This window comes from Sinocyclocheilus rhinocerous, unplaced genomic scaffold (genome assembly GCF_001515625.1).
Source record: "Sinocyclocheilus rhinocerous isolate Xijiao unplaced genomic scaffold, SAMN03320098_v1.1 scaffold772, whole genome shotgun sequence".
NCBI classification, from domain to species: domain Eukaryota; kingdom Metazoa; phylum Chordata; class Actinopteri; order Cypriniformes; family Cyprinidae; genus Sinocyclocheilus; species Sinocyclocheilus rhinocerous.
The window spans coordinates 133,522-158,878 of NW_015641026.1; the positions used below are offsets into that span (position 1 = coordinate 133,522).

The window sequence follows — 25,357 nt, forward strand, 5'->3', positions numbered from 1 at the left end:
CACATTGAAAAAATATATACATTTAAAATATAATTAGAATGAGTTTTTAGCTTTTTACATCTTTTTGTTTTCTGATGCAGCTAGAGATCGTTTGACCTACTGCTTAGTTTCATTGAATGCCAGAAACTAAGGTTTGTTATTGGTAAATACATTTGTGTATGGAACTAAAGAAATAAAAGAATAAAAAAATAACAATGCTTTTCTGTTATTTTACATAGGCTAAGCTCGTCAAAACACGACATTGTACGAGACAGCGCAGGCGCGGAAGTGTTACGTCATTAGTCGCCATCAACCGTGCCCCCTCCTGCTCACTCCTGATTGGCTACGATTTCAGATTTCCGCCATATTCAAAATCCGTCCCATCCGTTGAATATTGCCAACTTCCCCCTTTCAATTCACCCCCCAGAATAACTCATTTTAATTGTACTACGTTTTGTATACACGGTTTACAGTAACGCATTCCAGGTCCACATTTTCAAATGGAGGAAACTGACGGATCTCCAGCGCCGATGGCGGAGCCGGTGAACGAAAGACCGAGGAGGAACAAGAGAAAGTCGTCGGTGGCGGATATCGACGCGTCTCCAGAGCGCAATTTCAAACGGTCAGGAAGATCATAACACACACTTTGTTGTTGTTGGTAGTGGTCTTTATTATTATTCCAATGCTCGCACTATTGTGGTGGTCTGCGTATCCCTTTGCAGTTATGCGAACTGCATTTAGATCTGGTAATAAAAACGTATTTGTTGATTACATTGAAACAGTTTTATCTATATAAACCATATCTAATAAGTTATTCTGTAACATGCCACTAAATGGGTGAGTATAGGTGTATGAGTTTGTTGTGCTTTCAAAAGTGAGAAAAACTTCCGCAATATGTCGACTAATGAAAACAAAGCATGACAGCAGGAGAGCGTATGTATTGCTGTAACGTTAATGTTTCATCCCACCACACGATAGCGCTAATGCCTCATAAAATATAAGCAGCGTTCAAGCCACAGCATTAAAAATGCTCAGCTCAAACCTCTTACACAGGGCTGTCCAAACTCGGTCCTGGAGGGCCGGTGTCCTGCAGAGTTTAGCTCCAACCCTAATTAAACACACCTGAACCAGCTAATCAAGCTCATACTAGGCATAGAAACTTCCAGTCAGGTGTGTTGAGGCAAGTTGGAGCTAAACTCTAACACACCCGTTTTAAATGAACAAGTGATTTATTTTTTTAGCTCACTTAAGAGTTTTACACAAAAACTTAGCAGTGTTTTAAATCGGCATTATCACTTAATCAGCTGTGTAATGCAATTGACTGACTTACTAACAACAACAACATCATTCACATTTTAGTGCCAAAGATGTTTACAAAGTATACACACCAAAGCAGATTTAATAAAAACAACCAAACTAAACGGGTATATAATAATTTGACAATATAAAATAAACAAAAACATACGGCAAGCATCTTTATTTGTATGCAAAGACATTGATTTTGATCTTCAAATCCTTTCATCTTTTTGATTAAAAGGTTAGAATGAATTAATGACTTTAACATTTGTCAGATCTTGGTGTATAGCCATTTTACCAATATTAAACAAAGAAGACATCTTATAATGTGTCCAAGGTACCACATGTAAATAGACCATGCCAAATATATGCAAGATCTCACATAAACCCTGAGAAAGAAGCCAGAGAGCATCAAATGCGCTTTTATCACAGGCTGAAACAACAACAGTTTATTTTGGCAGAGGGTCTGGTTTTTTTTTTCTCTCATGCCAAGCCTTCTGCCTGATTGGAACACCAGGAAATGTGACCCCATTTGCCTCTTATACAATCAGAAAACAACAAAAATGGCATGGAAACTTTTTACAATTTTTTGGAAAATTTGAGAGCTACTTGCCACTATGATGCAAAGTCATTGCTATGTGGATACTATGATATTCTACATGTTTTTAGTGTGTTGCTATGCAGTTGCCAGGGTGGTTATTTGGGTGTCGCGAGGCATGTGCTTGGTGGCCGATGTCAAAAGAGCCCTTTCCTAGATATTATACAAACTGGTCCGCAACTAAGACTTTTAGGAAGTCACACAACATACACATCAAAAGCACCAGTGTCACAATGACGTCACCCTGTAAATAGAAAAAATAGAATGTAATGGAATGTTCATAAGGAAGCATTCAAAAACAAAGAGTTACATTGTATTGGATATCTTTCAAGGGAACGGTTTACAGAGAGTTGAGAACATAGTAGTTAGTGACCTTATAATGCAGTTACTCTAATGTAAGTGTATGGGATTTGTTTCACCTTCTTTATTCTCTGAAAAGTCAAAAGTCATCACTTAAATGTAATATCTCTTTACAAGAAGCTGCATGATTTTTTCCCCCCTTTTATCCATCCATAGCATAAAAAGTGCAAGATAGTTTACAAAGTTTAAATGTATTTTCAATTGTGAATTTGGCATCTAATGATTATGAAAACATGATATTTAAGATAAAATTATGGTGTCACGTTATAACTTAATTTTTTATTTTTGTTATAAATTATATTTTTATGGTCACTTTATTTTAAGGTTCAATTCTTGCTATTAACAAACCATTAACTAACTACGACTTTTGCCTCAAACTCGTAATTTGCTGCTTATTAATAGTTAGTAAAGGTAGTTATTAAATTTAGGTATTGGGTAGGATTAGGGATGTAGAATATGGTCATGCAGAATATGCGCTTTATAAATACTAATAAACAGCCAATATGCTATTAATAAGCATGCTAATAAGCAACTAGTTAATAGTGAGAATTGGCCCCTATATTAAAGTGTTTCCATTTTTGTATTTTCATTTTACATATTGTTTTTCAGTTAATTGAATGTGAAAATCCAAAGAAAAAAAGTAATCGTGATTTCAATATTGATTAAAGTTAATGATTTAAAAATGATTTTTTTCTATAATAATTCATTATAAATGTGACCCTGGACCACAAAACCAGTCAGGGGTCAATTTTACGAAATTGAGATGTATGCATCTTCTGAAAGCTGAATAAATAAGCTTTCTTTTGATGTATGGTTTGTTAGGATAGGACAATATTTAGTCGAGATACAACTATTTGAAAATCTGGAATCTGAGGGTGCAAAAAAATCTAAATATTGAGAAAATCGCCTTTAAGGTTGTCCAAATGAAGAATGCATATTACTAATCAAAAATTAAGTTTTTATATATTTACAGTAAGAAATTTACAAAATATCTTCACGGAACATGATCTTTAATTAATATCCTGATGATTTTTGGCATAAAAGAAAAATCAATAATTTTGACCCATACAATGTATTTTTGGCTATTGCTACAAATATACCCCAGCGACTTATGACTGGTTTTGTGGTCCAGGGTCACAAATATAGTAAAGGCCTGTTTACACTGTAACAACATCAATAAAGGTAATTTAAAAAATTGTTCTAAATTTTAAAGAAAAGCAGAGTCCACACCACAACTACAATGATTGTTTTTTTTGCAGCTGATGAACGATAAAAACATTGATAGCTAATCAGAATCCATCTTGCGCTAAAGTGCTTGAGCATTTAAAGTGGCAGACGACATAACTGCAGCATGCACTTATAATAAATACAATGTTATCATGTCTAAGTGTGGGTGCTAATCTAATCATCTTTATAGTTAAAGTTCTTGGTGTGAATGGGCCTTAATACTTGCCTTCTATGAACTATGAGCAAAAAAAAAAAAAAGGGGACGTGAAAAGCTCACTATATGTTCTGACGTAGTGTTGTGTCCCGGAAAAGCAAAATAGACTTTTATTAAATGTCTTGTTTTTGGCCTTGTTTTGTCCAGTAATCCCCAAGGATTTAGTCGACAATAACCCATTTAATTTAATACACACTGAAAAAACAGATATAGTTAAGATAAGAGCACAACGTCACTGCTTTGCACATAGCAGGACATTGTAGATGTTTAAGGCAAACGTTATCCAATTTCAGATTATCTATTCTGTGCCGTTTTGACACTCAAACCCTTTACGTGGCCTTCTACAGGTTCGTTATATATGATGTCTCATATTTGACAGTGGAGACCACAACAAAGAGAGCTTTTGAAGCCGTTGTGGAGTGATCTGGATGAGTAAGTGACATATCATTCCTCCAAAGGCCTCTCCTTTGTTTGCTACGTAAAACACGGTGAAACCAAACCTACTTAGCTTAACCCGAGTCCCCTTCCCACCTTAACGTCAGTGGGATTGCGTTCTCAATGACAGAAGAAGAAAAAAACTTGAAACCAACGTTGACCGTCCCCTTAAAACTAAATATTGGTTTGTATGGTACATTGTGACTACTTAGGACGTCCAAAATTCAGAATACGATACACAAGAAGTGCAGTTGTGTTTAAATGAATTTACAGACATCAAAACGACCAATGCAACAATGACATCAACCTACGAACACAAAGTAGCATCTTACATGTTCCCACACTCGTATCTGATCATCTGACACTGGAAGGTAATAACTATAGTGATGTAATGTCCTGTGGAGTTCTCAGAACAGGGCAGGCCTCATATTTGGTGTATTTGTGCAGTCTGTTACATTGCCTGTGAGAGACTCTGAGGTGTTTGTGTTGATGTAACCATCACAGGGTGTGTGTGTTATTTGGTCCATATTTGTCATGTCGGTGTCCAACGTTTCAGACAACACCTCGGCATTCCAGTCATGTTTTGGAAGCACTACACACTCATAGTATCCCTTCTCGGTTTGTGAAGCTCCCAAACAGCACACATTTTGTATGTCTCTCTTATCTGATACACCTGTTTCAGGCATTGGAGTCTTTGAAACTGAGCTGATGAGGTGAATCGGGTGTGTTTGATTATGGAGAGTGTGCTGAGGGCCTCCAGGAACAGGCTTGGGAAACGCTGCTGTTGGCATTTTACGCAATATGGCTACAGGTCCATTTCACATTTTTCCCTTTTAAAACCACAATTGAGGTAATCAAGTATTCAGTCTGCTCAAAATTTCTGTGTAAGCCAAATATTGTAATCAATCAATATTGCAACCATGTTCAGAAGTAGGCCTGTCACGATAACAACTTTTTGTTGTGCGATATATTGCCCCAGAAATAATTGCGATAAGCGATATTATTGTCATTTTAAACACCATTTTATGCCACTGAATATATAATCATAATGTAACGGCATAATAATGCAAGAAGGCCTACACACTTCCAAATGACAACAAACTTTTAATTTTAAGAATATTTAGAATAAACATTTTCTAACAAAAAGTGCAAAGTAACAAGTGGAAAAAAAGAAAAATGTAAATAACTTGTATGGAGATTTTTCCATCTACAGATTTTTCCCTGACCTTCTTTTCTCTGTAAATTAAGGGTGCACACTATTGCTGAAAAACTCAATCACTACTTAGCAGTCATATGTCCGTATGCACAAAGGCACAGATCCCTAAACAAGGCCATATCTGCAGATGAAACTTTGTAGAAGCATTTTTTTTATTTTATTTGAACTAGCACCTCATGACTACACCATGCTATGTACAAGAAGCTGCAAAAGACACAGGCGCAAATGGAATGTACAAAACATAGTAACATACATTTTTAAGTAAATATAATGTGCGATATATTGCGTCACCAAAAATTATTGAGGTCATGTACATATATTGCGCGATAAGTCGATATATTGATTATTGCGACAGGCCTATTCAGAAGTAGCTGATGACATGTTTAATTTGGATTCACTTCCATTGGGAATTGAGTGGAATATTGCATATTAGAATAGCAGGTTGTTGGATTTGATCTCATGTTGATTTTAAGGTCTCAAGTCCCATAATTCTCACAGCCCATGTTTCGTTTTACTGTCCACACATGCCATCCAGTCTAAACTGTGTGACAGATCAGAATTAGTATATCTAAATAGTACGCTACCATTCAAAACTTTGAGGTTAGTGATTTTTTTAGGTAAATTAATACCTCTTCAGCATTAAATTGGTCAAAAGTGCCAGCAAAGACAATTATAAAATATTTCAAATAAATACTGTTGTTTTACACTTTCCGTATATTCAAAAATTCAGAGAAAAATAATGTTTTCTGCATTAATAAGAGATGTTAAGCACAACATCAGCATATTACAATGATTTCTGAAGGATCTTGTGACATTAAAAGGCTGGAGTAATGGCCAGAATTCAGCTTTGGAATTCAGGAATAAATTACATTTTAAAACATGAAAATAGAAAACAGTTATTTTAAATATTATTTTATATTACGTTATTGTAACTAATATTGCCCCTTGAACATCGATGATGGTCGTTGTGATGCTGTCGTTGGGAGATTTTCTATTGAAGAAAACCTTCTTAGAATATTAGTTTAATTATGAATCTGAAAGTTGTGAATTTTAAGGTAATGAATTTAGCTAATATTTGTATGCAAACACAACCAGTGTGTGACAAGAGGCTGTATGGTGTTTTATAACGTCACGTTTTATGACAGCAAGTTCCAATATTGGTGCATTACTCAAATATGCACTTTTCAATATCACTTGTTAAGTACATATTACGTATTGGCCTGGTCACAGCCAAGTCTCTTTTTATCCGTATAAATTAAATATGCTGTCTCTACTTTTCCACACTGCCTCAGCAGGGCAGTGTGGAATGGAGGACACTCCATCATGGTATTGGCAGCGTCATTTGACCTACATATTTAGTCCCCTGTTGTCTTTAGCAGTCGAGACCACCCACAGTAGAGTCTCTTTCTAGTGGACACTGATATAGATTCTGTACTCTGTTAACACACTTACACCCTCTGTCTGGTCAGATAATATCACACCCAGGATCACCCAGCTTCTCAATGTTCTGCTCACTGCATCACCACATTTCTTACATTGTTATTAAGAAACAACCTGTACCATATACACCATCAGACATAATTCAATCGTTAAACACACCTTAAGTTAAATGAGTCACATCTGAACTAGTCTTTCTGTGAGAACCAGCTTCTCTCACTTCCGACAAACATTTTTTTCTCTGTTGAGTTGTTGAACTGTAATTACCTATTTTCTTATATACGTATACACCATTTGCATTCTACTGTCATCTGCACTCAAGTGACGAAATGATAAAACAGACAACTCATGGAAAGATATAGAGATGGGGGATGCCTGCAGAAACCACATCAGACAGAATAAAAGAAATAAGCCCAAACATTCACGTTCCTACACCCAAGATAGATGGCAACCAGAGAATGAATGTGTCTTCATTTTGTTTTCCACTGTTTTAGTGATGATTCTTTGTGATATGAAGTTCACCCATATTTAATAAAGACTTTTAATATAAAAAACATTTGTTAGTATAAATGGAGGCTGTCAGATTTTGACTCATCCTCATGCATTGAAAACAGCTTTCACCGCTAAATAACTTATGCAGTATTAAAATTTACCGATTAAAACAAAAGCATTCTGGGGTCAAATATTTCTGGGGGAAAAAAGACTGCTAAACTGGGACTGTTGTCTCATGCAAAATATTCTTTGTCTTCTCAAATATTGAGTTGAAAATTCCATTATGTCCATGTATTAATTGTTCTAAAGTTTGGAATCAGTATGATTTTTTTTTTTTTTAAAGAAAGTAAGAACACATTAAATTGATCAACAGTGACAGTAAAGACTTATAAATATTCGGCAGCACAACTTTTCTCATTGATAATAAGAAATGTTTCTTGAGTACCAAATGAGCATATTAGAATAATTTCTGAAGGTTCATGTGACGCTGAAGACTGGAGTAATGATGCTGAAAATTCAGCTTTACATCACAGAAAAAAATAACTACCATAATATTAAAACAGAAAATAGTTCTTTTAAATTAATAATATTTTACAATATTACAATTATTACTGTGTTCCTTATCAAATCATTGAAGACTTGGTGAGCATAAGAGACTTTTCAAAAACAAAATCTTTTGATCAGTAGTGTATTAATTTGGCAAGTAGCCATATGGTAATGCAATATATTGTTGAAAATATTTTTCACCACCCTTTTGGCCTTGATTACATCAGTGAACAAAAATGATTTCAGAGTGAAAGGCAGAAATATTTTCTTTAGAATAATGCTGACATGCGCTTCAGGGTAATTGATCATTCTTTTGCAATATTGCTAAAATGAACAATCCAACGGCAATACCTCATAACTCCATTAATGATGATTTATTCATAGTTCTGTAAATTAGCAGATAATAAATGTGAGAATGTTTTTGAAGGCTTTGTATAAAAGTTTTGGCGGGCCGTCCCATTACCATGGCTGAAAAAAGAAAAGGAACACTGGGTATCTTTGCAAACATGACCTCGCTGAGACGGTTGTCACCAATCCCCAAATAAGGGCCCAGCCAACAATGAGGGGCAGTGCATTTGTGGGTAAAAGGACATGATGAATAGAGACTGAAGGAAAGGGCACGTGGCTGAAAGATGGCAAAAACTGAGTGTCTTGGTGTGAGTTAGAGAGATCGGGGCTAAGTGACGCTCTCTCTGTATCGGTTCTGCAGACCATGATGCAGTGTCACGGGAGACGGGGCTACACCAGGCTTGGTGTGTGGTACGTACAGGATGTGTCTTTACATTTATGGGCTTTTCTTGTGGGCACACTGACATTGTTGGGTTATGGACATATTAATGAATCTACAAGGTTTGGCTGCATGGTCTACGTCATTACTGCACAACCAGAGGTCTGGGTCTGGTTGGATGCTTTGTATTTGTCTGGTTTTCTGTGTGAAGAGGGAATTAAATGTTTTATTTCAAATGGTTTTAGAAGAATAATTGTTTTGAGAATCTTATCTTGTGTTTTTCTTGCTGTAGGCCGTCTTTGAGACGAGGAAGTTCTTTTACTTTCCTGACACCTGGACCCCAGTGGGACTTCACGCTGGTGAGTAGCTTATGACATCCATATGGCTCAACTCTTTCTCAAGCATACAAAACACCCAGTAATTCTGTTCCAAGCCACTTTGCTGTCTACTGTCAACTAGGGCTGGGCGATATAGCTAAAAAATTTATCAACGATATAATGTTTCATATCGTTCGGTATCGATAATTATTGAAATTTTTTTATAACCTTTTTTAAAACAAAAAGCAATATAAATTTTTTTTAAAAATAAACCACTGTATTTATAATTAACACAATTTATTGAGACAAATAACATATTTTTTGTTTTAACAAACACAATAAAAATTAAACAAATATCTAATTTCTAATGTTTTATATGCAGATTAAATAGGTTTTTATTGTATAGGTCTAATTGTCTCCCAAGGCCACAGGAGGGCGCAATGAGCAAAATAATGCAGCGCATTTAAGTCAACACAGGCAGCTAGCTACTGAGGTAGCATCATAAGCGTCATTGAATAAGTGATTTGAATCACAGTCATATCACCACTCCAAAGAGGGTGTATATCATAACCTACATAGTAGGGGTGGAACGGTTTGCTGGAAAAAAAATCTAACCGTACGGTTTTCCACACACGGTTCGGCACGCGCTAGGACCGCGGTTCAACTTAAATCTGACAACGCATCTGTAATATGGTTTGCTATAAATAACACGTAAAACAAACAGGGTTCGGCTAATATATGTTTCTGTTGATGGATGCGCATTCTGGCTTCCCAATACATTACAACAACAACAGCGATGAAAAACAGAAACAAAAACGTGGACGAACCATTCACTTTTGTTCAATGCGAATGCCGTATGAAACATAGCACATACCGAACCGTACTGAAACCGTGACTCTAAAACAGTGATACAAACCGAACCGTTCCACCCCTACTACATAGATACACTCTTCAGTTTGTACACTGTTTGGAGGACAATATTGGGCAGGATGTAAGAACTTAAAATGCTAAAAATCAAGCGTAGCGTTAGTTCTGGCAGGTCACGTTAGTCAAGCTTGCATCAGCTGACTCTCAGCTGATCCCCATCAACCTATAGGAATACGACACCTATCTAAGCATTCATATATAAGGTCCCTCAGTATTATCAGCAGTTTTCGCATTGCTCAATAGCTAATTACCCTCCTCCATCCCCAACTCCTCCTCTGTCAGTCGGGATTCAGCCTTCTGATTCTCCTTTGAATCAGACTAATTCTAAAATGTGTACATAAAATTATTGAACTTTAACAATATCTGCAATACATTTATGTTGGTTCTGTTCTGTTTACCCTGGGGGGTTATTGCTGCTCTCATCCATGCTAGGCTGCATGGATGCGCAGGGAGTTCTTGCCCAGAACAGAACCATACCGCCAATCCAAACTGTATGCTAATTGTCAATCATCTTTGACGATAGTGGTCCTGACAGAAATCAGATTAGCTGAAATAGTACATTTTTATTTACCAATACTTTATCAATACTTTTATATTGAACGAACCACTAGATAGGATTTTTCTTGATTTGGCCACAGTCTTTGATTAATTGTTTCATAATACGGCTTAGTGCAGTGCCTTCTCAGAAGAATAGATGCTGAACAGAATCTTTTTAGGCGATTCTATTTAACTATACAGTGTTCAATGCCATAAGGAAATTAGAAATGACTGTTCTATTCACTTTCACATTACCACTCTGTTTCAGTATTTTACAGCCTGTAAGTAAAGCAGGACCAAAAAAATAAATAAATTTGGACATACAACAGGTGACCTTTGTATTTTAAATGACGTGAATGCTGTAGCTCCATTAATGGTGCTTTGCTACGGTTCACCAGTTTTCATGCCTCAGAAACTTAAATACTACACCCATAAGGTAATTTCTGTTAAACCTTCCATCTTTTTCCTTCGCGCAAGTTAGTGAGTGTACTTTCCCCTTGCCCTTTACGAAAATTTTGGCAGATATTGTGCCTCTCAAGTACAATCACATTGTCCCCAACTGATGACATCTCAATCCTCTCATGGCATCACGTGCCTCTGGTTGAGCTGATGCACAAATTGCCACTGATACATTCCCAAGCGTCTCTCCATCCCCCAAATTTCCACCAAACTATATCCAAAGTCCTCATTCCCACTGCATCAGTTAAGCAGTAAATGCAAACTAGTTTGTGATTGAAAACAGAGAATAGAGCCCGATTAGAGCATTCCAAAGTTTATGAAGGCCAAGCAAAACGCAATCCATCTCTCATCTGTAGGAAAACTGGGGGGTGGAAAGACGGGAAAGAAGACTGACCGCTTTATTCCGTGCCAAAGTGTTCCTTTGATATGTAATTTTTTTTTTCTCATGAATACACACACACACACACACACACACACATTAGCTCATCTAGTGGGCACATGGGCCTCATTAGGCTTCCAGCTCAAGCGCCATTATCTCACCTTCAAAACCCTGCCGAGGTGAAAGAGTATTCCTCCCTCTTCTTATTCCTTCTCAGACTTCTGGAACATAAAAGCGTAGAATCTTTTTCTTTAATGTGGAAGTAGTTCTTCTGGTTAAGGCCGTCTGTATGGCCGCAGGGTGAACAAGGTAGTGCAACAACAGATGGATTATGCAGGAAGCGGCCTGCAGACCTCTGTGATACTGCCGGGTTTCAATTTGACAGCTTCTTGTGCCAACATGTGATGATGATTTGAAAAAATCTGTCTCAGACATGTTCAAACGTCTGGTTTCATTGTCTTCCAATATGCAAATGTATGTTGCATAATTTAAAGGTCTTTATGTAATTCAGTTCATAAGGAAACTAAGGTAGTTCTTATGAAAATTATTTGTTGGTTTGGCATTCATACAACAAATGTGTGGTTTTTCTTCTGTAGCATCTAGATTACTGTTACAATGTGAGTCAGACTGATTGCAGAAGACACAGGAAGCAGCTTGAGACAACTGAACATTATACTTTCATTTTATAAAAAATGTGCCCCTAAGTCTTTTTGTAAAGGTGACATGCTTAAGTTGCAGCATTGGTTCTACTGATGGCATCAGTTTGGGATGAAACTACCTGAACAATGGTAGCTTGAGGAGAAACCTGTTTGGAAACAATCATTTTTAAATTTTTCACAACTTTAAAGATTTCCTTTTTCCCCTTTGAAACAACTTTTCAGGCCGTCTTATTTTTCAGCTCCTTTCTACCAACCACTGTCCACTGTTCACATCCAGTCAGCCTAATGGAAGTCCCATCCTACTTTTTTCTCTAATTGAATATCCAGTTTTACTTGGAAAATGTCACATTACAGAAGTTAAATGGGTTGCAAACACCATTTCATGTTGACTTTTCCATTTCATTTTTTGCTTTTTAGACTTTTTCCCCTCATTGATTGGTAATCAGTGTTCTCTCTCTAACAGATGGGCTTTGTGCATATTGATTTTATCCAGATGTGTCAAAACCACATGTCTTGGCCATCATGTGCACAAACTCTTCATCCTAGCTCTTACTGACCCCTGCAATATGCAGAGTGTCCCAAAAACGTGACTTTGATTGAGCTTGTTTAATAATCTCATGTTTTCCGTGCCAGCTGCTGTTTGCTCTCATAAATTCTTTGCAGTAATATCCATTTATGGTTTGTCCACCAGGAACATGCAGTTTGGAGCCAAAATACACGGCTTGTCTATCATTTTGACCTTTTCTTTGTTGCTCTCAGTTTTCTTTCTTCTTATTGTGAAGCTTTAGAGTTTTATTCTTCGAGTGATTTTTTTTATGCTTTCCAATGGTGACCTAATTTTTAATTTTACATACATTTTTATCTAAATACACTAGCAGTATCGGTGCCACTTGTAAACTTACAGACTATTAGCTTTTCTCCATGGTCAGATAACACAAAAGCAGCCGCTTATCTGTGTTATCTATTAAAACGTTCAAAACCAAACACCATGAGTAACCTGTGATTCACTCAGTAGCTCAGCTTCTGATGGGCCAGCAATCATTACTGTCAACTAAAACCCTCCAATCAGGGTCTTGATTAATTCTCCCTGTTGTCTGTGAATGGGGATTTGCTAAATGATAGCTTGTCATTTATTGTTTTAGTGTGTTTGCCAACTTGTTCGCCATCAATGGGTCTGATGTTAAATTAGCCTAATCTACTCATTGCTTCAATGAAACTCGTGAGCTGACTATAGGGTGTTTGGTTTTGATCACATGACTTTACAAATGCTTTCACCCTATAAGAAAACAGAGCTCATCAAGACATTACTTCTGTTAGCGGCAGTGACATTAAGAATGGGGGCTTTTCAATTGATACCTGTCTCATAAACAAAACCTTAAGTGACTTAACTAGCAAACTAGCCCTGTTTTGTAAGTGTTGAATATAAAGGTGTAATGTAGATTATGGGCACATTAAAACTACCACCCGTTTTTCAATATGTAGCCTCATTCTGGATGAATAGTCAAGATTTACTAACATTCAAAAACCTCCTACTTTACTTGTGGGTTTAATAATGATATTTTGTCTATTGCTTGTATACATACATACATAATTATCATTGAATAAAATACAAAATGTTGTTTCATTATAATATAAAATAAAAAAAGTGCAGATCCATGTGGGTCTAGTTATATGGAGGGGCTGATGTCTTCTTGGGAGGTTCATTAAACTATAGCTCAGCCACCAACTAAACTGTCTTTAAATGGCCTGTGTTGAAAGGTTTCGTAAAGTGGTTTTGGGAAAAGTCTAGTAAAGAGAACATACGCCAATAACAGAGACCCTGAGGGCTCTTGGTGGCCAACGCAGTGCTGCAAAAAAAATGTATAACCCCTTCACACCCTGCACACACTCCACAGGTAGAATTTTCACTAGCCAGATGCCCCACCAGCTCCCGACTCACAGAAACAGGTGCTAAAATGCCTCAGGGATAATGATGTCCTTCCTGAGTCTCACTGGACCTCCTTATGAGCCATTGTAACCCGTAATGCCAACTTTTGAGGTAGCACTTTGCATATTCTTCAGGAAACTAAAGGAAAACTGTAGAGAAGTTGACAAAAGAATGTCTTCCTTGGTTCCTCTCTCAAAGCCAGAAAGTTTTTACAGTTTTTGTAAGTGTCTCCTTTTAGTTTAGATGTGTATTGTGCTTCAGATTCTTAAAGGTTGTTTTCCTTTTTGCAGAAACGCAAGCGTAGAGAGAAGGACGATGCAGACGCTGTCAGTCTATGCAGCTTTGACTTCAAGGTAAGAAAACCAGCAAAACAACATTGGGCAGATTTGGCACAACTGATTTATTGAAATACACAAATCAAGAGGTCTTGCTTTTTAAATTACTCCCTGAAGTCAGTCTGTCCACAACATGCTTCAAAACAACATCAAAGTCTCATAACAACATCAAGAAAGAAAAAAATGCCCCCCTCCCCCCCGCCATATTTGTCAGCAAAATCAAAGCCATTTTGCACAAAAATCCTAGATGAAATCACTTGTTTGTGGCAGAAATCAAAGCCTTTTAACCTTAAACTGGAGGAATTTAATCTTAGAAAATCGTTTCCACTGATAATCGGAAAGGTCATTTCTCCCTAAACCGTAAACTTTCCATGATAACTGTCAGTAATTATCCTCATTTCAGCAAGGGCTTAATTAAGACAGGCTGCTGTGTAAACTAACAAGTTGGGTAATTTGACTCTGCACTGATCTTGAATCCTCTCTAGTTTATTTTTGTACTTTTCTCCTTCTGAAAGAGAACAGTTGACTTATTAATACACATCCATAGCAACCCGATGTTTTTTACAGTTTAGTAAGAGGTCGCACTGAACACACTCAGATCCTCTGAACTTTGACAGACGGGAGAACAATATAACTGAGATGACTTTCATCAGTCTTGCGCCTAGGAGATGAGAGAGCTCTGATTCACCAGAGCCTACATGCCTTAAGGAATGGAAAAAATGCTGGCGAACGTTATTGCACAAAAACATCTCATAACAAAATGCCCAACATTGGCAAATGTATTTTTTTTAGTATAGTATTGCTAGAGTAGGAGATTATAAATCATAGATAGATCTAGTAAAGAAAAGTCATGCAGGTTTGGAATGACTTGATAAATAAGGCCTCAATGCCTTCACTTCACATCTTTGAAATATTTCAGTCACTTGTTCATTCCGACCCAGACTATTCTAGAGTGAAACTTAGAGGAACAAAAGTTCCCAACTCCCTTCCCCACAGCACACCTTTGAGAATGCATACTGTGGGAGGTGGGGGTTTTGTACAATCAATCACCTGTCCTGCAGACACCCTTTTTATTTTCCTCTGCACTCAGGGCCTTGTTCTGATTCATTTACATTGTCATCCTGAGACTGTCAAATTGAGATTTGCTAAATGCATACTCGCCAGATTCTGCTTAATGTAACTACCAAATTTGCACAATGTACAAAAGTATTCACAAAAGTGTCATGTTGTTGTCTTTAAATGGTCACAGTTGAAGTTCTTACTCTGTGACTAATTTAACTGGCGTAGCTTAAAGTCTGATCTGATTCAGATCAGATTGCGATGTATTGTTTAAGTCTGTGAGAATGAGAAGGAAAGAGTCCGTACGCGTGTGTGGGATGCGTCCTGACTCTGTTGTGTGTCTGGACCGAGGGGTGTGTTATTAGTTACCTGCTCTGTTTGGTGGCAACCACCTCTGTTGAGGGTGCGTTGACTCAATTGGAGTTAAATATCCTTGAGATCAGGATGTGTGTGATTTTTATCTGTTTTTCTGTAGTTGGAGTTTTGGTGGCACACCAAAATAAGAAACGACTAAAAAGCAAATTATGGTATTTAGCGAACCCACTGTAGTAGTAAAATTAATGTTAATGTGCCACATAGGGCTGGACAATAATTCAATATCAATATGTATCGCGATATAATTTTTTTCAATAACGGTGATATGATTTTTAAACACATTTCCGATATTTCGATATACATTACCAGTGTTTCCCATACATTGATTTATTTGTGCCGTTTGACTTCGTTGAATAAACATGAGCACTGCACGTTTCAAAATCAAAAAATGTCGCGGGTGTTTTATATAAAGACCGAAATTAAGAAATATATCGTGATATCAATTTTGGCCATATCGTCCAGCCCTAGTGCCACATATGTGTTTTACTGCAAGTCATATTATAACTTAACACAAGTTTAGTTTTATCTGTTTTGGTTTCAGCTTCTTTATTTATAAGAGGATGCTGCAAATGACTATCAGGAACTGAGATAGATTGTTATAGAGATAGTTTGCCTTAAAATGGAAAACTTGCCATTTTCTTACCCGCATGTTATTCTAAACCCGTTGACTTTTCTTCTGTGGAACACAGGAGGAGGTGTTTTAAAGAATGTAGATGCACGCAATTATAATGTGGACTGGTGCTTTCTAGCTTCAGAAAGGATGCAAACACACCATAAAAGTGGCTCATGTGTTTTTTGTGCTATATTCCAAGTCTTCAGAAGCCATAGAGTCAGCTTCTTCAAAATGTCTTATTTTTGTTCCACTGAAGAAATTCATACAGGTTGGAATGTCACGATGGTGTGGAATATTTACATTTACAAGATGGGTTACCATATTTACATTTTGTAAGCAGCATGGAGGATTGTATCACGGAAGTGAAAAGGCATATAAGATGAATGAATGGGGGTGGGCATTGAAGTTGAGATGGCAATTGATAGAGTGATTCCAGAGAAAAAGAGTTGGTGTTGCGTTGTTGATGTACACCTACACATTTAGACGTCACGCACCTACAGCCTATTCCCAGTACGGGCTTGTCTTGTAACTACACCTTTGTTACAGTAGATGCGATTTCCTCCAACACTGATAAGAAACAGAAAGCTTTCAAAAACTCGGACAGAAGAGGTTTTTATCATAAGATGTTCTTTATGTTGCTAATCAAAGTCTGTACAAGTAAAGATAATGCATCCTGGACCATCCAGCCACGAAGAAATAAAATGTGAAATTCCATCACAGTCACCTGAACCGCAGTACTATTGAATTATCCACTAGGGGGCAGCACTATGATCCACTGCACACCTTTCCGCTCGCTGCCTATTCAACAGAGGTTTATCAGATCGTAGCAAGTTAGCTCACATTTCCCGTTAGGCAAGCTCGCACACGGCCCGCATGAAGTGAGTCACTCTTGTGTGCTGGTGTTTAGCACTAAAGTAGGAGTGCTGTGTTTGTGCTTCACACCCAGATGTCCAGCTGTCATGTGTGTCGAGGTGTTAGCCTGCAGGGGGTGCAGGCTGAGCCAAGCTCTCATGCAATATGACAACCACACGTCTCGTCAAAACACGCCGAGATGAAGGAACCCTGTTATTGATATCACCCACACTCATAGCCCTATTTGATTTTTAGCCATACATATTCAGGTTTTTTTTTTTTTTTGCACAACCGTTATGTGCCGAGTAGTCACATGATTAAACCCATTAACTGCTGCTAAATCGGTTATGAACTGCTAGCACCAACATCTAATATACTTATGGCAAAGATGGGTCAAAAAGTATTATTAAAATCATGTATTCTTGTGTTTAATTTCTGTTTTATATTTATTCATTAGCAAACACTGTTATCCAAAGCGACTTAGAATGAAGAATACAAATGATTTATCATAAGGAGGAAATAACATGGAAAAGTGTTAGCAATACAAAGTTTCAAACATTGTCCAAAATAGTACAATTTATTACAGTGTAACAAAAAAACATGTAAATTATATTTGTATATTTAAATATTATTTATAATATATGCACACAAATGTTATACAAACTGTAAACTGCACAATAAAAATTACATACACACTATTTTACTCAAGTTTGACTAAAAAAAAATGTCTTAAGCTAATTTCACTTGTTTAGTAAAGCCACTTGTAGTGGTAAAATTAATGACATTGACATTGGTTAATGTGCCATATATTACTATGTTTTACTGCAATTCACATTATAATTTCACAAGTTTACATTTATCTGATTTTGTCGATTAGTCATCTAATTTATGTTGCACTTTCAGTTTCTTAATTTATAAGAAGATGTTGCAAATGCTGTTCTGAGGAACTGAGAAGGATTGATAAAGGGATGGTTTACCTTAAAATGAAAACCTTGTAATTTCCTCACCCTCATGTTGTTTCAAACCCGTATGATTTTTTTTCTTATTCTGTGGAACACAAAGAAAGATGTTTTGAAGAGAGTAGTTGGTCATTGTTAATGTAGTTGGTTTTGGTTTTGGTTTTAGTTGGTTTTCAGTACACTTACAATTCAAATAGTTAGTTTAAAAAAAAATAATAAAAGTACGTAAATGTGATTTTTATACACACACACACTATGAAAATACACTGATTAGTTGTGAAAATAGGGAGTGTAATGTTTTAAATAATACAATAACATAACATGTAAACTGAACACAGCTTCATTAGCAAATAATCCTGCTTCCGTTTGACCCGTCCACTGAGCAGTGGAAGGTGTCCTGATCCAAACACACTAATGCATGTCCTTTCACACACTTGTATTGACACAGGAAGGTGAGCTTAGAGTCTGCGCATCGTTCATCTCCATTTGCTTAGAATGCATCCCAACGCTTTCACACTTTTTAACACAAATCTCTCTTAAAAAGCTCCATCACATGCTAGTCCATTTGCACAGCTGAAGTTAATACCTCTGCTGACAGTGTGGGAAGGTAGCAGTAAAAGATTTGGGTCTGTAGTGAACCAGTGCTAGTGGATTTTTGGTCACCCAAATGTGGAAGTCAATGGCTGTGCGGTTTTGTGTACGCTGAGAAAAATAGAGAAAAGCTGCTTTTGTTAAGCAGGATTTGTTTATGGCATGGTCTGGGTCAGTTTCTGGTTCGGACCAGTGAAACTTTTTGATTTATCAGACCTCCCCACACACCTCCAATACACAGACATCCACCAGTGCACTGTGTACGTGTGACCCCCTCAGCCCTGATTGATATGGTAATTGATCATCCCCCCCCCCTCCCCTGCTGATGAGTGGGTGATAACGACCCAGTTCTTCATTAGGCAGATCTCAAAGCAACTATGCCTGTACTTTACACCCTTCATGCAACTCAAAGACATACATAAACCAATCCACATTGCAAATAGAAACAGACTTGCTTTCACTCACCACAAAGCTAGACTGTTTTGCATTTTATCTTGAAACTTTTACTGCAAACTGGGGAATATGGGAGGTTTGGTTGGTTAGTTTAAGGTCCAAAATGACTTTAATTAGGGTTTAAATCTAGGTTTTTAAAACCGAAAATGAGTTTATAAAAATGAAAAGGATTATTTAATAAACAAGTTTTTACAAAATGTTTATAAGCTCTCCTGCTTTGTGGACCATGAAATGTTTTGATAATACATTTCTGATTCGGTAATATCTAGTAGACGATCTTTGTTGATATGAGGTTGCAGAGATAGTCAGGTTTTCTCAGACTTTGTCTCTTCAGATTCTTTTACATATCCCCTCCTCCGCCCTCTTGCCATTGGTGAGTTTACATCCTGATTCCGCCCCTTTCAAAACTCTCTGTATATGAGCACTCCCTACCTCTCACATCCCTAGAACAAAGTTAGAGATTGTTAGAGTACACACACCGAGAGTGTGTTTAGAAGTTAGAAAGCTCCGCTCAGGCGGACAATCACAAGTTAGGGGGACGGTGAGGTTTTCAGATCCCTCATGTTACATCACGTATTTATTTAAGAATCACTTTTGGATTATTGCCGACTCTTGGAAATAACAGAAACCAACCAGTGGATTTTATTGAAAGAAATGGTGGCTTACGATGAACCCTGTGTGGTACCCATCAAACGGACTTTACAGAAGATAGACTACCAGAACCAGACTTGCAAAGAACTAGAGGTGAGACCCAAAGGCAATTAATCACAAATGTTTGAGTTCCTTTACTTTCTTTATCAGCCAAGTCAGTACCTTGCCCTGTTGTTATCTGGTACACACACTTGCCTTTAAAGGAGTAAGAACTACAGGTGTGTTTCTCAAGGATGTGAGACCTGAGTGAGTGATCGGCAAATCAACAAGGCTAAAGGTCTTCTCAGCTATAGTCATTGAGTTACTGGTTTACATGTTAACTTTTTTTTTTTAATTGTCAGTTTGTCATTGTGCTGGCTAAATGTGCTTATACAGGAAGTTTAAAGCCTGTGCGTTTGGCTGTACACCTGAGCAAAAGTTTTGCAGGTATATTAATGGTTTGAGGAGCCCCTCAGGGTTTTTTTTTTTTTGAAGGTGTGAGAGCATGCAGAGATGAAGAACATTCCAGCTGTCTGAAAGCAATCACAGCCCATAGCCCAGGTGTGCTTGAGCCCTGCTCTGAGTATTTAGAAATCCATTTAAGACCCAGAAAAAAGGCTTTTATTTTACTTCATTTCAGCAGGCTGCTATTCCTATTTGCGGTTTCAATTCAGATTCGGAAGTGGCCACAGAAATGGTTTAGTTGTCGGGAAAGCTAAAGCAGAAGTAGCAAATTATGAATGAATCAGGAGATTTTAAGGAAGTTGTGGCTCAAGGCTGAGGGACATTAACTAGAGCTTGGTTCCCCTCATTAATTTTTTATCACAAATTATTGTTTGTTTGCCAGGTAATCATTTTCATGCCAAAATACCATAGACTTATCTTGTTTTTATTCACAGCTAATAATAACAATAGACTAACTGTACCCCTAAAAATCTTTTGCATTTTTAGAATAAAAAAATATATAATTTTTTTTTTTATATTACTTAATTTTCCTCTACTTTTGGGGGTTATTCCCAATGGAACCTTTAGCCAACTTCTAGTGGCAATTTTGTCCCCAATGTATAGCTAAGCAAACACACTCACACATTACTTAACAGCAGTAGTCTAAATACTGGTTCCTGTGGGGGAGGCTTCCCCCTGCTAAGTTCTCCCAATGCGACTCTCCCAGGGGGTCCCTACGAGTCAACACAGCCAGAAATAGCCACACTATCAGACTATCTGTCTGCTTACATGTTGCTCTTTCCACTAGATAATCTAGAATTTAAAAAAATGGTTTATTATTGCAGGGTTTCCCTAAATAGTAGAAAGAGTGCAATAGGCAGCAGCAACACGGCGATTATTTGCTTCGAGCCAGTGATGGCTCACACAGGTACTTTGGTGCTCATTTAAATCCAGTTTTGAGCCAGACTGCTTCCTCTGCGGTCAGTCTCCCCAACATCTTGTGTTTTTGGCCACCGGTGGAGAAGGTTCAGTTGTGGTCTTCATGTTTACTTGCATTATATGTTACAGCAGAGGAAGGGCAGGCAGGCAGATCTGGGTGGCCAAGTCCGCTTGGGCCACAGTTGCAGTTCCTGCTAAAATAAAGTCGTAGATCTGCTCGGCAGCTGTCTCTGCTGGTCGGAGGAATGGTTCCTAGGTTTCACTTTGCCAAGAGAACAACACATCCTTTTTTTATATACTTTCAGCAGCTGGAAAACCATCCAGCACTGGAAAATTAATTGAAATGTGCATTTTTAAAAAGTGCAAGCACACAGTGCTTTTTGTTCTCGTTGTTTGAAAGACGCAAACACTTTTTTTGACGACAAAGCATACATTGTTCCTGGAATGGTAGGAGAATTTTTCAGTCAGATCTCTAGAGTGTAGGATCAATGTCTCAGATCTCCTTTGCTTGGATTCCCCCCCCCCCCCCGGTCTGTTGAAGTTGGCGGGAGGCCCAGTCATTATGGATATAAGGTTTGAGAGTGCTCACCTCCCCCTCTTCCAGGGGGTTCAGGTGTGCCGGTCTCTCTCACGCAAGGGCTACAGGGCCTGCCTCAACACGAAGCCATAAACAGCTCTTAATGGAGGAAAGGAGAGAGAGAAACAGAGTAGAAGGGAGTAGAGTGCACCCTGTTTAAAGTCCTGGGTCAAATCTGTAACTCACCGTGGTGGTCCGTCTGACCCACATAAATACACACAACCAACAGCTCTTAAACGTCTTCTTGAAAGAGCAAATTTGTCTCCATTAAGTGAACAACCACCCTGATCAGGGGGGCCTGTTTGCTATAGTTAGGCTATGTTGTCGAGTGCGTGTGGGTCATCAGTGTGGGACAGCTGACTGAGGTCTCCTACATTCCAGTCATGCCTCTTGAACGCTGAGTCTCCAGGGTTGCAGCCAGAGAGGGGTCTTTGTTCATGTTTGTATGTGTAGGTATATATATAATTTTTTTTTTGCTGAGGGGGTCAATCTCACGTGACTGGCATAACAGCTGCTGCCTCCAGAGGCTGGAGCTTCTGCCAAGCTGCCTGTTGCCCAGGAAACACCAATCACCCTGACCTCCGGTTGACCCCTTCACACCTGCAACAATGGAGCGTGTATCCAGTGACTCATACGATAGCCTCTGTTTATGTGAGGCAGAAACTTGTGCTCCATTCTCGATTTTTAGCCTTCTTGTGTTGGCAGTTGTGCAGTTAATGAAGCACTAAGGAATCTATTGTGGTCAGTTGGGGTTGATTAAGTTTTAACGTTTATTTCCATCCTTGTGTTTCATAGGAACCCTGTACGAAGCGTGTGAGGCCTCTCGGCCGAGTGACCTCGCTGGCGAACCTCATCTCTCCCGTGAAGAATGGGGCCGTCCGACGCTTCGGCCAGACCCTCCAGGCCTTAGACACAGCAAGCCTTGAGCAGGCAGTAAGTTCAGACACAAATCTAGTAACTGTAGGCTTTCAAATTGAGTCGTTTAGGTGACATTTGATGTTAATGCTGCCTTTGTTCCTTGTCTCCAGATAAGCATCATTCAGGCCGTGTTGGCTGACATAAACATGAAGAAAGGGGAGTCCGAGTGTCAGTACTATATCGATAAGCTGGAATATTTGGATGACAGACAGAAAGACCCACGCATAGAGCAGTGCAAGAGCCTGCTTTGCCATGGGGAACTTCGCAACAAAAGTGGCACGGTGAGTTTTTGTCTTCAATACAAACACACCCATAACAGCCCAAACCACTGGAGGGAAATCACTTGTCTTTTATTCACTGGAAATATAAACACAAAAGCCACCATATTCCAAATAAGGCCATTAGAGGGAAGGAACTGGCTCCCTTTGTCCCTCAAACAAATGACACAATGACAAGGGAATCTTTGAGAGCGCCAGGAGAGAAAATTGTTAATACTTGCAAATCAGCCCAACGTTCAAACAACACGTCAATAACCAGATCTCTCTTTTTTCCTTTGTCCTCTTTTTAGAAGTTGCATGTGTTTCTCTTCACGGAGGTTCTGGTCTTGACCCGGCCTGTTACACGGAACGATCGGCACTGTTTCCAGGTGTACCGCCAGCCGATCCCAGTGCAGGATCTCATATTGGAAGACCTGCAGGATGGAGACGTCCGCATGGGCGGCTCATTCCGAGGGGCCTTTAGTAATGCCGATAAAGGTAAGGTTGACGACTCTCAACGTCAAGCTGATCACGCATTTTCCTTTTGTCATTTCTTGTTTCCTTTTGCTCATTGGAATATCTTTTTCCCCCCTTTAGCCAAGAACATCTTCCGGGTACGCTTCCAGGACCCATCTCAGGGCCAGTCCCACACACTGCAGGTCAATGACGTCTTCCACAAGCAACAGTGGATCAATTGCCTCCGCACTGCCATGTCGACCCAGAAAGATTCGCCGCTCCCTGAGAGTGAATCCTTGTCCCCCCCTGCCAGTACCGACATTAACACCAAACGGCGCTCGTCTTCCGTCTCCGCCATCATCCATATGGAAGAGACGGATGAGAACTGTCCACGGGCCGCGGCCTCCGCCCCTTCGTCCCCCAGCCCCACGCCCTCCGCAACCTCCACTCTCTCCTCATCCTCTTCATCATCTTCAATTTCCGCCCCCTTCCTGCCCCGCAAATCCAAAAAGGACAAGCGTTCAATCTGCTCGTTGGGCAAGAGAAAGGAGACCATGGTGTAAAGACTAAGCTATCCCAGGGTGCACATGGAGTGGCACTGTGTGGAGGACTTGTATTTATGTGTGTGTATGGACTGTGTGTTTCTACAGCAGTGTTTTTGTTACTGTCCACAATGGCAGCTATTATTACCAAATCCCTCCCCCCAAAACCCTCCCAGGTCCATGTGGGCCGCACCAGTACCAGAAAGACAGTATTCGTGAGGCGACTGTGTGGATCTCAAGGGATTGAAGATTGAAGACGCATCCCGCACACTTTAAATCACCACCTTGGTTTGTGTGAAAGTGCAAGATCACACATCTAGTCTTGTTTATTGTTAGTTTGGTCATATTTTTGTTTTATTTTATTAATATTGATTTTTTTTTTTTTGTAATTAAAGTTTTACTTTTTTTAAATTTATCAATAAGATATTTACTGTAGCTCTTTTTTGTTTTTATTAAAAGCACTGTGTTTAGCTTTTAGAAGGGAAGAATACCCACTGAGAAAAAAAGATGAAATATCCAAAGCAATGAATACTTTGTAAAAGTCTGATTCATAGCTCTACTGGAAGGCAAGTCTTACAAGTACATTCCCATTAAACAGATGTTTTATCAGCTCCATTTTATATTTAAATCAGAAGGTATAATTTTTATCAAGACAAAATGCTACGTTTTGTAGCAATTTGATTTCAAACTGTCCAAATGGAAAATTAGCTATTTTGTTAATGCAGAAATCAAACCTGAGCCATAAGTTTTCCACCCCCCCCCCCAAAATGACGGATCTTGCATGGAGCTTTACTTGTTGAGTCCTGCCTGTATTATCATGAGGGCCCAGTGCATGTACATGCTTGTCAAAGCAGAAAGTTGTTGTAGAAACGGACTGTCGGATAGAAGAAAAGTTGAATGTTGAATGAGGGCTTGAGAAATGTTGATGTGAGATTTAGAAGGAAACTTTGGAATAGAGTTGGATACGACTAGATGGACTTGATGATTGGCGCTACTCTATATTAGCAACCATTCATGGACATTGGTTTGCTGTTATTCATATTTTCGTAGTGTCTTCATGAAGTAGGAAGGTTTGGTACACTGGTTTAAAAGCCAAGATGTTGTTTTGAGAAGGCAAATGAAAGTATGTTTAGGAGAATGAACAGTTTAAAGAAGGTTAAAGTATGTTATGACCACTTCAAAATGTCTGTAAAAGTTTGTAAATGAGAAGGGATGTACATTATTGAGAAGGACGGTGTACAGTATGTGGTGTAAAAATCAACTATTAAAAGAACAATAAAGGTCTGTGTAAGATTTGCATCTGACAACAGAGTTCTTCTCTTTCTTCTGATGCGAATTGCTGCTCTACACTACAACATAAACCCAGTTTTCCAAAGGCATGCGAGACATTACAAAACCTAAACTTATAACACATGCCGATGCGATTATGAGAAAGCTATCTTGAAATTGTTTCCATAAATTCCAAGTAGACAGGCACTCAATAAACAGACACGAATTCACCCATACGCAGGTTAATTGTCGAACTACTTGTGTGTTTTTTTCCGCTGACAATGAATCACTCAAAAGCTCTTTAAACAAATCCCCCAATGTGGGCCATTTTTAGCGTTTGGATGATTTTCATACTC

The 25,357-nt window shown here is 38.4% G+C and overlaps 1 protein-coding gene across 1 annotated transcript; it reads left to right on the forward strand.

Annotated features, from left to right (window-relative positions):
- The first annotated feature begins 399 nt into the window (after positions 1-399).
- On the forward strand, positions 400-24,380 carry LOC107754055 (neuroepithelial cell-transforming gene 1 protein-like). The gene is made up of 7 exons (XM_016570371.1): positions 400-601; positions 8,820-8,886; positions 14,023-14,085; positions 22,355-22,492; positions 22,588-22,758; positions 23,046-23,232; positions 23,332-24,380. The coding sequence occupies exons 1-7, from the start codon at positions 480-482 to the stop codon at positions 23,751-23,753; spliced, it is 1,170 nt and encodes a 389-aa protein (XP_016425857.1). The 5' UTR covers positions 400-479; the 3' UTR covers positions 23,754-24,380.
- The last annotated feature ends 977 nt before the right edge of the window (positions 24,381-25,357 follow it).